The sequence below is a fragment of the Nelumbo nucifera genome, chromosome 8 (genome assembly GCF_055504915.1).
Source record: "Nelumbo nucifera cultivar China Antique chromosome 8, China Antique-T2T, whole genome shotgun sequence".
Taxonomy (NCBI): domain Eukaryota; kingdom Viridiplantae; phylum Streptophyta; class Magnoliopsida; order Proteales; family Nelumbonaceae; genus Nelumbo; species Nelumbo nucifera.
In genome coordinates, this window is record NC_142656.1 from 12,637,873 (window position 1) to 12,651,894 (window position 14,022).

Below are 14,022 nucleotides of genomic sequence, written 5' to 3' on the forward strand. Positions count from 1 at the left end.
AAGGCAACACTTGCCAACCTTCCAACATACTTCCTTTTAGTCTTTAGGATTCCCCCAAGGGAGGCTAAGAAATTGGAAAAGGTAATGAGGGATTTCTTGTGGGAACAAGGAGAGGTGAAGAAAGATCATCTAATCAGATGGGAGATAGTCAATAAAAGTAAACCAGAAGGAGGCTTGGGGTTAGGAAACATAGTTCAAAAGAATGAAGATCCATTAGGTAAGTGGCTATGGAGATGGCCTCTGGAAAGGGAGAGATTATGGCATGAGGTGGTGTTAATTCATGGTTGCTCAGAGAATGGTTGGGATGTTGGCATATCTCGTTGGGCTACTCTCAAAACACCTTGGAAGGTGATACACAATATTCTCCACTGCTTCCTCAGATTTATCAGGTATGAAGCTTGCTCTAGTACTTCTATTCGGTTCTGGGAGGATGTTTGGGCGGGTAGCCAACCTCTCAAGGATCTTTTTCCCTCTCTATTCTCTCTCCCTTTACAAAAATGAGCCTATTTCAAAGTTTCTCCCTAGTCCGGTACTTCCCTTGTCTTTAAATTGGGACTTTGGCCTTCGTAGGGGATTAAGGGATGCCGAATTATTTGGTATTTCTGAGTTGCTTCAGTTACTTGAGTCAGTTTATTTGAACCCCACTAAATCTGATCAAAGAGTTTGGACCCCTCTTCCAAAAGGGACCTTTACTTGTGCTTCATTTCTAAAATCCTTCACTGCCAACACTAACTCCTGGGTGTTTTTAGTAAAAGAAGTTTGGATAAGACCTATTCCCCCCAAAATTGTTGTTTTTTGCTGGGAAGTATTCCATGGGAAAATCAACACTTTGGAAAACTTGCAAAAGAAGAGACCTTTTTCTTTGCCTCTCCCCTAATTGGTGCTTCATGTGTAAGGCCCAGAATGAAAACTGTTACCATCTACTGATTTCTTGCCCCTTTGCTGCAGCCTTATGAAGTTGGAGCTTTAATTTATTTGGACGTAGGTGGACGTCTGATGTAAGTATGCTGTTTAATCCATTTTCTCTTGGGTGGTGCACAAAAAGAGGTAAAATCATGTGGAAATGTATCAGGGCAGCTATATTATAGACTGTTTGGGAGGAAAGGAATACTAGGATTTTCCTAGAAAAGGAAAGAAGTGTGGCTGAAGTAAAGGATTGTATCTTAACTAGAGTAATCCATTGGATGAAGACATTGGACCTGTTTGCTGAATTCTCATTCGATGATCTTTGGAGGAATTGGCTAGAAGTGGCTAATACCTCTACTAGGAAGAATAGAAGGGTGGTAGAGTGGGAACCTCCTCCAGAAGGTGTCCTTAAATTGAACTTTGATGGGAGCAGCCAAGGTAACCCTGGCCTTCAGGGGTAGGGGGTGTGCTAAGAAATAAGGACAGCAACATCATTTCCTTGTTCTCAGGACCAGTGGGAGTTGGAGACTCCACTAGAGCTGAGTTACTAGCTGCTGTTCAAGGGATCCAGCTTGCCAACCAACTTGGGGTGGAACATCTTTTAATTGAAGGAGATTCTCAAGTGATAGTAGGATGGCTGTAAAACCCGGATACTGCTATATGGGGCTATAGAGACCTTCTCAAAAAAGTGAAGTGGCTAACCAGCAATATAAGAGTTGATGTTAAATGGGTGAGCAGGTCAGCAAATACTGTGGCTGACTCCTTGGCTAAGCAAGGGGTATTCAGGGAAGGTCTTTTTAGGGCTAGTTTGTAACTTGTTCTAATAAGTCTGGAAAGATGTATCTAACTTTTCAGGAGAGGTCGCATCGTGTGCCTCTCCTTGGAATGCTTGTACTCCTTATCTTTGGTGATTAATAAAATTCATTCATTTATCAAAAAAAAAAATTAAACCAATTTCCCCAATGCAACCCAAACTCTGGAAACGGATTTCAAGGAACCCAATTCCATTTCCACTGCACTAAATTGCACCAATCCCAATATAGTCTAAAAGAATTTCAGACCATGCAGTCTAAGGTAGGGAAGGCACAAACATAAAAGTAAAAAAGAAAAAAGGTGCAGTATAGTTGATTAGCCCTAGGTCTTGACTATGGTTTACAGTTGTAGGTTAAAGAGAAACTTAGATTTCTGGATTGAGAAACATGATATTGGTTAATTGGGTAATGCAGGACAAGAAGAATAATCTTACCACAGTGTATTTGATGGGTAAAGATAAATAGATATTGCAAAGAGAAAATAGAGAAGAAGAAATCTCACCTTAAAAAGAGAGAGAGAGAGAGAGAGAGAGAGAGAGAGAGAAGACAGAAAGAGTATGAAATAAGATTTTTATTCTATTATTTTTCTTTCAAAAAATCAACTACAAGGACCCAATTTATAGAATTGCTATAGGGGGTTGGATCTCCCTAACAGAATACAATCTCCAATTTAGACTTGAAAAGTGGCCATACCTGTGAACTTATTGAATTCAATAAGGATGTTTCCTTTAGCATTAATTCTTTTTTCTCCAAGAGAGCATTATAGGTAGCATAGTATTTACGAGTTTGACGAAGCTTTTCCTGCAATATGAATTGGAAACAAGGAAATAACAGGTGATACTTCAATATATGATACTTGATTGAATTACTAATCAGGTGATCAAAATAAAATCTGAACACAAGAATCATTCTCATACCTGGATCTGAACATATAATTCTGAGAACCGGCGCTCATACCTGAAAATAGTTGAAGTAAATAAATAGTGCAAGGCTGAGGTAAAGTTAATGTTTCAGGACATACAAATCAAAGTTAATGATGTGTAACTATAATATATCCCATGCTTTCATTGTGGGGATACAGAACCATTACATGCCACTTTTTGATACTGAAATGAAAGCCTCTTGATGGCATCCCATGTCTTTCTAAGAGCGACTTTAACTAAGTCTCCATTAGGTGAGGTTGAGAGGTGTATCATTTTACTGTTTCTGGAGTAGTTGGGAGAAGAAGAGCTCCAAAATTTTCACAGACAATTCTGAGACATCAAAGAAGATCATGATTGACTTTGGTACTCAGCTCCTTCTGATGACCTCTCATGATCTCTTTAAACTAAAACTACATCCATCAATGAGGATACAAGTAGATGTACATATTATAGATATTGAGATTTAATACATATTGGGGTGGGGGCCCCTCTCACCTAGCCCCCCACCCCCCAAATAAGTGCATTCTGTCCTTTGGAATTGTATCTTGTTTCACTCTCTCCAGTTATATAGCCAATCAACAATTTTAGAGTTAAGAAAGACATAGCAGCATACTAATAGAGCCATCCAATCAACAATTTTGGGCCAATTTGTAAACTACTGTTTCCATTTCCTTTCCTTTTCTTAAGTGCTCAAGCTGTATGTGGAAGACAAGAGTGCTTGTCTTCTTCTTTGTAATCATCTTTTTCCTGATTTAACGAAGTTGCTAATGAATGCGTTATTGATCAAAAAAAATAGAGCCAGCAGCTCAGTTGTCTCTCCCTTGCACTATTTGGCATCCTCAAATTTAACTTTGACATGTAGTTGTTTAGGAATTTGGGTCTCTCAGAAATTGTAGATCAAGAAGGCCATCCTAAAACCATTTCTGCAAATGGCAAGGGTGAAGAGCTTCAAATTCTTTTGGTCAGTCTCTAAAGACCAATATCTTGAAGGGAAATGATTTATGACATAGGTATCAGTGCTATGATGAATAGGAAAGAGGAATTATAAACCCTAGTTATCCTTTTTACAGTGGGAACTGGTTGGCCATATCTAGAGTTTTTTCACATCTTTCTAATATCAAGTGGGCTCACTTATGAGTCACCAAGGTTCAAAGTACTGATACATGTAATACACAAAAGTTGCATATCACACAATTCAAAGGGGCAATACACTTGGATTGAATTATCTTTAAGTTTCAAGAATTGAGCTAAGACATCTCTAGGAAGGCTATTACACTTCAAAAGTGGCTACAAGTCCTAAATCTCAGTATTTAGCACATCAGTGGGATACACACTGATATGCATCAATTCTTTGAACCCTGTAAGCCACATGAGGTGTTTCTTATTTGTAAATAGTTCTTTTCGGGCTAAGCAATATTTATTATTTGTAAATGGTTCTTCTCAGGCTCCAGAGAAGATCTGATGGGTCCTATCAGAAAAAAAGCAAGATCCGATGGAATGTGGTACACTTTACAGTTAAATCTATGCAGATCTAGGTTTTTTTATGTTGCGTCCCTCGTAAGGAATTCACTAAGGCAGTGTATAATATATCAACTGTCCTTTTTTTCCATGTGGGGGATAATTTGACATTGTAAAATTCCATCTATATTAATAGCACATTTTTCTTGTGGATCAATAAAGGAGAAAAGAGATTACATCACAAAAAGAAGAAGAAATGAGAAGAATATTTATTAAAAGCACTACTAATCAAAAGAAGGATTGACATACTGGATTAGTTCTGTTTGGGATGGCCTGTCATCAAGCTGCCTCTTTAGCACCAAAGTTTTCCTCAGCTTGGTTGCAAGTTCCTATAAAATTGAATACAAAATATGCAATTATATCTCTGAAATTATATATTACAATATAGACCTTCAAGAGAAAGCATTCCCATGTCAAACTGGCTGTGACATATAGAGAGGTGTTCTATAAATGAAGAGAAGCCTGGAAAGCAATTATTTTTAAGTTTTACCATATCAATGGACACTAACTAGCGACCCCATATAGTTGGGATAATGCATGGATGATGATGACCAATAGACACAGACATGGCATATACATGCATAAACAAACATCTTAAAATATATTGCTGAATGAAATTTTCAAGCATATTCTAAGGGATAAAGAGAAAAAAAAAATTAGCAGGAACCAGCTTCTTTCCACTCAAAAGTACAATCTTTGGTGATGCAAGGGGCTTGGGAGGTGAAGGGGTAAGGATGTTTATGTGCAGCATGGTTAATGGAAAGGTTCATAGGAGGTGGTTTTAGGGTGGAAGATGATAAATGGATCATGGTAATGATCTTGGTCATTGGTGGGAGAGGTGTGATGGCTTTGGGGCTTGGCAAATTGGCAGGGGAGGGGTGGAGATGTTTTCATTCTTCTTAGTTTTATTTTTCCTGACTGGTAGTAATGTTATATGAAAAGAAGGTCAGTTGTGTCTGTTCTTTGTTGGATCACTTGGTGATGTCTCATTACCAAAGACTCTACCTCTTTTCTTTCTTCTAATGACTTTTTTTATTTACTATGAAAAAAAGAAGCAGAATCTTACACTCTTTACTAAATTCAGTTTTTCCAATGAGTTACATAAAGAATGGTCAATGTCACCAAGGAGGTCATTGCTTTTGTCACAATTTATCTTTGTCTCCAATTCAGTAACCTCAGCTTGCAAATCAGAATGTTTTTGCTTGCAACAGGAACGGAAATCCAATGCTTGCCTTTCCAAATCCTGGCAAAGCATTCAAATAATCAGTTCATGCCACAAAATTGAAAGGAGCAATTGGACATGGCGTTCTCTACATAATCACATTGCTTTTGTTTTAAGATTAAAGAGAAAATTAATATTGATGATATTGTAAGAGCCTTAAAGACCAAATAATATGCTTTGTACTTCAAGAAAAACAACAATAAATAAAAAGGACAAGACTCAAAATCATGCATAAGTTTAATATTGAATATCATTAGCAGAAAATAACTATTACTTATTATCAGCAACAAAAATTTCTCCTGAATTTAGAAAAAAAAAATATCTCATGAAAATTTCAACACAACTTTGGTGCTTAAAACCTAGAAAAAAAAAATAAAAAGTTAAGTGGAGATTATTTGATGGAATTTTTACTCTCCATGTTGGATGAGTCTTTTTAAGTTTAAATGGACTTGATTTATCCTGTTTTGAGATTTAAACAGTAGCAATGCTGGCCCCAAGCCCCTGAGGAGGAGGGTCAACACAGGTCCCAAGCTCCTTCAACGTTAGTTCTAATTCATTAATAAAATCAATACAAACTTCATCAATTAACACGAATGCATATTCAACATGAAGGGAAAAAATGAAACTACAAGATTAGAACAATAAACCTTTGATGTCTTCAACAGTGAAACCATTTTCGGCACCATATTTACACCACCTTCTTTATCAATTCTTTCATGTAGATGCTGCATTGCATTCAGAAGATTTTCCTTCTTCATATTCTGACAAATAGCACAGGTTACAACATGCAGGGATCACAATATAAACTAAACAAGTCCAGCAAGTCCAATTCCTCGATAAACATCTCATTTCCAAGGAATGTCATGAACCAAATAATTTGCTCCTGTGAAATATTATATCAAAAACAGAATTTATCTAACCTGTTCCTTCAAATTGGCATGCAACATCTTAATTGAATTTTCTGCAAGGCACAACTCCTTCTCAAGTAACTGAATAGCGTGTTGCTCCTGCTCAATGCCATGTGCAACATAAATAACCTATGTTTTTCATAATGGAATTTACCCATTATGTCAAATAAACAGATTAGAAAGGAATTATAGAAGAATAAGCAGCTACTGAACAGTGTGGTTCTACAAAAAGTGAACTAAAGAAGATTACATGGCTGGCAACAAATGGTATGTTTGATGCACTGGCCAAACAAGGGATCACTAGGGATCAATTATATTGGGCTCAATTGTAAAGTAAAAGTATGTATTTTTAAGGGAGTAGTAGAAGTTATCCTCTCCAAGGGATGCTTGAATTGTATGTATTTATTCTGCTCATACTTAATAAAATCTAATGTTGCTCATAAAAAAAAAATGAAGCTGCTGAAGGCAATCCATGATGTGAAAGATGCCTTAAAGTAAGTAACCCCCATCCCTCAAGATGAAGCAAAAACCAATGAATTACCATTCAAACATCCAATTGACTACACAAGTGCCAAGGAACCTGTGTGAACTCAGAATGTACTCAAGAAGGAAGCAAATGCAACAGCAACAAAATACCTCCACCAGCGTTCCTCTTAAATAAAAGCTTCATAATGAAACAGAATTATTACTAAACTATGCTGATCCTAATAGACAGAAAGATTGAAGAGGATGACAAAACAGGTCATATGCATGGAGGTTTGTTATTTTAATTTTGCTTCTTTTCAATTATAATATCGACCAAGGGGATACTCTAGCTTCCTCAATCAGAGAAAAAGGATTTACAACCTTTGTTTTACTGGCCTGTCACATTTGAGTTCCCAAAATAAATAAGGCCAATGAGAGACTAATCCATATTGGTCGAGTCTAAAAAACTTCAAACTCCACACACACAGATTCATGCACAAGCCCATGCACAAACAGATACTAATTGAGAATGGAAGCATACAAAGATACAAAGGATTTTGTAGCTGAAAGTGAAAGCCCAAAGAGTTCCACATGCCATCCATCTCAACATCACTTTGTATGGATAGTAGTAGTCCATAGGCCTCAGCTATGTGCCAAAAGAGTAGCCTTTTATTGCCATTTTTGTTTAAAAGGATGAATAAAGATGAACAAAATTATATTTGTATCAAAGGGTCACCTGTCAGATGGAAGGTCTAGACTGGCCATCAGACCAGGTAATTTCTCCACAACTACAAAGAGGACTTCTCAATTAGAATAGTACTTGGTTGCGTAAAATTTGCAGCTAAGGCTCAGTTTGGGAAGAGTACAAATACAAATACGTACAGTGAAAAACCTTGTATTTGGTATTTTGTAAACCTTGTATTTGCTCTCTTCCCAAACTAAGCCTAAAAGATGGATAGAATGACAAATTTTAAACAGATGGATGAAATGACAAATGCCCTTCTCAGCTATCTCAATAAATAGACTTGTGCTGAGTTCAGCCACATCCTTTCCGGTCTAATCAAGACATGCAAAAAAATGGCATTTGGGTAATAAGTCGTGGTTAGTTTATTAAAAAAAAAAAGAGTAATAAGCCATTACATACGGAGGATATGTCTATACTGAACTCTTTTATCTGATTGTTCAAAAAGAAAAAAGGAAAGGAAACATCCTGTTTCCCCTCTTAGGCCAATATTTCTGTTGATCTCCTGATCCAACCATGTTTCAGGTCAACTTGATCATCTTTCCTCCATCCCGGCCTCCACATGGTATTAATAACCTAACATCATGAGTTGGAAGATGAACCTAAGTTTTCCAAAATCTTGAGAACTTTGAAGTCCTTTAGATGAATTCTTAATTTAAGTTCTTTACTAGATTTTCCATCAAATGGACAAGGAAATAGCTGGATTTTTTATCCCTTATAAATGAAAACAAAATAAGACCCAGTGAAAAATCAGCTTCAGAATCTTTATTCATTTACTTGCCTAAAATGCCACTCAACTGATTTGTTCCTGCATAAAAGATTAATAATTTGCACATGATCTCTACAAGCATGTTGATTTTGTTTGCCAAATTTCGGTTCAGCTTACTATTTGGAACTACCCAAAAGGAGCACTGGAAGTCTCGGAGATAATTAAAAGAGGCTTAGGTTCATCTGTTAAAATGTCAGTAACAGAAGATTAAAGAGATATTTTGCATGGTGAGGACACTAATATATCAAGTGATGTTAATAAATGTACACTGAAGATCAAATACAAATAACCACCATAACACTGCTGGTAAAATTGACCCTTTCCAAGAAAAATCCAGTACCTCGCACGTAGTCTCAGTTTGCATTGGTGAGACACGACTGACAATCCACTGTACAACAGGATAAATCCCTCCATAGTCAAGGTCTCGAATTTGGTTAGCTTGGAGAGGATATGGACATCCCATCGATCTTAGAGCTGATTCAATGACGTCTAGCGTCTTACTGCACTCCATCATAACGCCAATTATATTCGAATTACGGCCAGAGTACACAAGAGAATATAATAAACAATACCACAAGTTGAATTACCTCAAACAGTGAGACTATGCATATTTAAATTATTAGAAGATTGTTCTCTATAAGTCGCCAACCCGTGGCGTAATTCAAAATTCAAACAGATTAATTATCATTTCTCAGCAGAAAAGGAAACGATTAGGCAATATGATAAAATATGACTGAAAAAAAATTACTCTTGAGAGCAAGCGGTTTCAGCACTCGTTTCCAAAGTTTAATCCGGTTTGGGTAGCCATAAACTATAAAGAACGTAAAAGCTGGACTCAATTAATCTTAATTAACCTGGCAAATTAGAATGAATCTTACAAAACCTAACTATAATTAACCTCCTATATTTCATCAACCTTTCAAATTTATAATTTAAACAAGTCAAAAGAAGAGATTATTATGCACTGGAAACAAATCAGTACCGTCTGCAAATTATAAAACAGAGAAGAGACAAAGAGAGGATAGATTACTTGCATTTTGTCTTGGAGGATGGAATCTTGACCGGAGAGGGCTTGCAGTTCAGGGACGATAGCTTTGGCGGTGGCAATACACCAGGCGAGACCGGCGACAAGCTTATCAGAGGCCGATAAGTTGACGTTTCGGTCAGGGGAATAGCCGGCCGACGCAATAAGGTCGAGAACTGGCTGCAGGAGAAGCATCGACGGATCGTACTGAACCTCCAATTCCGGCTCCGACATTGCGCGGCTCATGGTATCTTCTGGTTCGTTGGCGCGTTACTTCTGTTTCGTCTCTCCCGAGTCTCGACAACCCTTCCCGGTCCACGAGTACGTATAATTATAACAGGGTAATACCGAGATCGGATCTGCTCCTCACACGCACATTCTACTGGCATTGGGAACATCCCCTAGTTATTATTCACGGAAGATGCTCCCAATACACGGTGGATGTGCCTGCGAGGCGCCCATGTGTGAGGAGCTGTTCCGCTAATACCTATTAAGAATTGGAGATTGGGAATATCTCCCCATGAAATAAAGCACACAAGTACGAAGATATTTTCAATGCAAAAGGTAGTAAAAGTTGCCTGAATGGGCTTTGCCTTGACTAAAGCCGAACTCTAAGAATTGAGATATGCACCTCGCAGCCTCATCCTATCGTTTATTAGGAACATCTCCTGTGAATAATAACATACATGTAAGAGAGATGTTTCTAATGTGCGGCTGGTAGATGTGAGATCGGTGTGAGGAGCGCTATGTAAGGAGCTGATCCTGTCTCAAATGAATCTTGCTCAATATGGGTAATTGGATGAAGTATGGATCACTTAAAACAAAACGCGTTCCAATCCTCTATCAATATAATCTTATGTCGTGCATCTCATACATGGCAGGTCCTAATTTTATTGTGGGCCTCAATCTTATGGTGAAATATGTGGTGTTAGATCAAGGAGTTCAAATCAGCCCCCCACAACGTCCAATAGCACATTCCTGCCGTGTATTGGGAACATCTCCTGATAATGACATCATCATTTATAGTATTATCATTGGGAGATGTTTCCAATACACGACAGAGATGTGCCATGGAATGTTGTGGGGGCTAATTTGATCTCTAGATCAAATTGGTAAAGGGTAGGAACTTGTTATGTTGGCAGAAAATCCCAACTCAATTGGATGATATTATGATAGATAGTTCACATCTTTTCCTAATAAACACTTCCAACACTGTCAAACAAGCCATTACATTGGATAGTTGGGACAGTGTTGGGATCATGGGTTGGTAAGAGTAATAGATCCCTGCCGATGATGGAGCATTGCGATTAGTTACATAGGGGTTGGGATCTCCTGCCAACAAAACACATTCTAACATCCTACCAATAACTTGAGATATCCTCCTCACACCGACCTAACAGCCACATCCTACCATGTATTGGGAATATCTTCCCATGAATAATAAACATAAATACAGTAGGTGTTCTTGACTTGCACCAGAACATGCTGTGAGGTTGGTGTGAGGAGCACTATGTGAGTAGAAGATCTGGACTCTCTACCAATATGATGAAACTGGGATCCAACATAAAAGTGGGACCTGCCACTTGTGTTTGCAGCATATTATTGTTCATTTTCATGTGTTTCATCAATTACCCATTTACACCTTGTAACGTTGAAGAAAAAACAATCAATTGTAATTGTTTTTATCCAATTAAAAACATACATATAGGGACCAGTGTGATGGTGGGTTTTGTTAGGCAAAATTTTGTGATATTCCTAATTTAGCTAAGTCAAATGGAATCCATACTCAATCGTTATTCTTTTTAGGTTTATGTATTGTCTAATAAATTTATAATAATTTTCACTATTTTTATTATGTTTTAAACTTTTACTATTTTTAAACAAATTTACATTATTTTTCATTGAATTTAAATAGATTTTAATTAAATGCCAATTTAAAATTAATTCAAATTTGTAAAACCTGAGGGTGTGTTTAACCCATTTACTAGGGTTGTTCACGGGTCGGGTTGGGACGGTTTACTGAGGTTTTTCCAACCGACCCGACTTGGTCGGGTTACCTGAAATGGAAACCAAAACCGACCCAGTGTTAAGCAAAACCGACCTGGTCGGTTTGAGTCGGGTTGGGTTGGTTTGGGTCGGCTTCGGCTCTAAGTTCATCCATGCCCCCCGTGGCCCATGTGCCTGTGTGGTGCAAGTTTGGGTTGTCAAATATATCAGTTTTTATGTAAAACTGAAATATCTTTATTTAACAGTTTTAAATATAATATATATTTAAATTAAAACCGAAATATATATTTAAATAGATTAGGTTTTTCATACAAAATTGAAAACTAAAGTTTTTAAGATATTTTATGGAAATATATTTAAAACTGAAATATATATTTTAGAAATATATATATATATATATAAACAAAAATATACATACAAATATATTGGAATATATATTTTCTGGAAATATATATCTCACATATTTCAGAATATATATTTTTTAGATATAGATTTTTTCAGATATTTCAGCTTTTATGTAAAACTGAAATATCTTTATTTAACAGTTTTAAATATAAAATATATTTAAATTAAAACCGAAATATATATTTAAATAGAAGAGGTTTCTCATACAAGACTGAAGTTTTTTGTGCAAATATATCATCATTAACCGGATTTTTTTTCAAAGCTTAAACTTAAACAAAACACAAATAAAATATATCAACTTGTAACATGCATTAAATTAAAAAAATTAAATAAAACAATACTAACCTTTGAATGACTGAAGTTGAGACTTTGAGAATGAGACTTGAGCTTGAGTTGAGAGAATGAGAACTTTGAGAAGATGGGAGTTGGGAGAGCCAAGTTCAAATGATGTCTTGAAGTTGAGACTTGAGAACTTAAAATTTTAAATTTTTGATTCTTGAGTTGAGAGTCAAATTGTATTAGAGAATAGAGATTGTGCTTGAGTTGAGGGGATAAGGGGGGCGGACCAAGTTAGAATTAGAATAGAAGACAGAAGTTATCAAGAAAATAGAAAGTCAAACTGTATTAGAAAAATAAGACTGAAATTTGTATATTTCAAGAAACTTTCTAAGTTTTATTCTAAGTAATAAATGGCACCTAATTCTAATTGTAATTGCCTAATTGGTTGCCTATCCAGTGTAAAAGACTATAGAATCCTAACTAGAAGACTAGGTTAGGTTGTAATTAGGAATTAGGATAGAGACAACTTAGTTAAATAGGAACTAAGTCGGTTCGGTTTGGGTCGGTTTCAGTTTTCACACAAGAAAACCGAAACCGACCCGAATCATTGGTTTATGAATTTGTATAATCCGAAACCGACCAGTGCTGATGAAAACCCGGCCAACTCGGGTTGGTCGGTTTGGTCGGGTTGGGCCTTCTTATGAACAGCCCTACCATTTACCCTAAAAGATAATTTGCAGGTCAATGCTGATACAGAACACAAGAAGATTGTCGGTGAAGGTTTTTCTCCGGGCCTTTGAAAGAAGTTGAAGGTGAAAGGAGAGAAGTCCTTGGGGTTGATAACTGTCGGAATTGCTGAATTAAACGACTTATTAAGTGGTAATTTACCCAATTTTAACTTCAGTCATGAAAAAGGAGCCCTTGTTGTCCAAAGACCCACTCGTCTTTTTGCATATTTCTCCTCTTTTTAATCTTAAATCAGTTTGTTAAGAGTTGCTTTTAAAAATAGCCAAAACACTTTTAAACCTGATGCACAAAGTCTTAAGCTTTAGCTAGGGTTGTAAGGTTTGTTTCTTTAGGCGCAGTTTAGAAAGAGTATAAATACAAATGTGTACAATATAAATATATACAAAATACAAGGTTTTACACTCTACATATATATTTGTATTTATACTCCTTCCAAACTGAGCATTGGGGCTTAAAAGTGTGAAAGATAAAATAGATTTTGACTGAGGGCACATTGAAACCAATTTCAACCCAACCCAACCCAAGCACCTTATATGCTCGCGGTTTCGACTTTTGATCCTTATACCGTACAAAATAACTAATTTAATTAAACCACTCAACCCAAGAAATGTTAAATCTATTTTTTAAACAGTGAACCATGTTGGAATTGTGTCTTATTTTTTAACCGTTGAATTAAGTTCTTATCTAATGATTGATGTGCTCCCTCTTTTATGTTAAGGTAAATTTTACATTTAAAAGATTTTTTATATGTAGGATTAGAAATTTTCTCTTTTTTCTTGTTAGAAATGAAAAAAAAAAGAGAGGGAGATGTTGAGACCTGAGAACAGTCCTTCCCTACCTTTCCAGTTTTCCCTACCCTTTTCCTTCAAACCAATCGCAGCTTTAATGTAAAAGTGGGTTCTTCTTTCTATACCTGTCAGGATTCTTTAGTTTGAGAGAAGGAAAAGAAAATGGTATACAAGAATTAAGGATTGGTTTGATTTGCTAATCAAAAGATGTTGTATATTGTTTCTCATAATCTTTCATGGTGAAAATGCTCATTTGTGTTATTTGGAGTTTTTTTTTTTTCTTTTGTTTTTGCTTTTTTTTTATCGTCATTGGATTATTTTGGTTGAGTGAGCAAGCAATTCTTGGAAATGAATTTTCTCTTCTTCCTAGAAAGTGAGAAAGCCAAATAGGAGGAGGGTGCCACAAATTACAAGTGTGTAAGCTTGTGATTTTTTTTTTTTTTTTTTGTTGGGTAGTGTAAGTTTGTGATTGTGTTCATTTTTCATCTGATTCATGAGCAAGTAGTC

At 36.3% G+C, this 14,022-nt stretch overlaps 1 protein-coding gene across 5 annotated transcripts in view; it reads right to left on the reverse strand.

Annotated features, from left to right (window-relative positions):
- LOC104592308 (paramyosin-like protein) overlaps positions 1-9,928 on the reverse strand; it is a 30,634-nt gene extending 20,706 nt beyond the window's left edge. For 2 of the 5 annotated variants that reach the window (XM_010251611.3, XM_010251609.3), the window contains exons 1-8: positions 9,300-9,670; positions 8,606-8,765; positions 6,302-6,418; positions 6,029-6,142; positions 5,226-5,402; positions 4,409-4,488; positions 2,636-2,675; positions 2,412-2,519 (exon numbers count right to left, since the gene is read on the reverse strand). In XM_010251611.3, the coding sequence (XP_010249913.1) occupies positions 2,412-2,519; positions 2,636-2,675; positions 4,409-4,488; positions 5,226-5,402; positions 6,029-6,142; positions 6,302-6,418; positions 8,606-8,765; positions 9,300-9,535 (1,032 nt within the window). In that variant the 5' untranslated portion in view covers positions 9,536-9,670. Of the gene's footprint in view, positions 1-2,411; positions 2,520-2,635; positions 2,676-4,408; positions 4,489-5,225; positions 5,403-6,028; positions 6,143-6,301; positions 6,419-8,605; positions 8,766-9,299 lie in introns of all 5 variants that reach the window. The other 3 variants (XM_010251610.3, XM_088892935.1, XM_010251612.3) reach the window with 3 other exon arrangements.
- Positions 9,929-14,022: the final 4,094 nt, after the last annotated feature.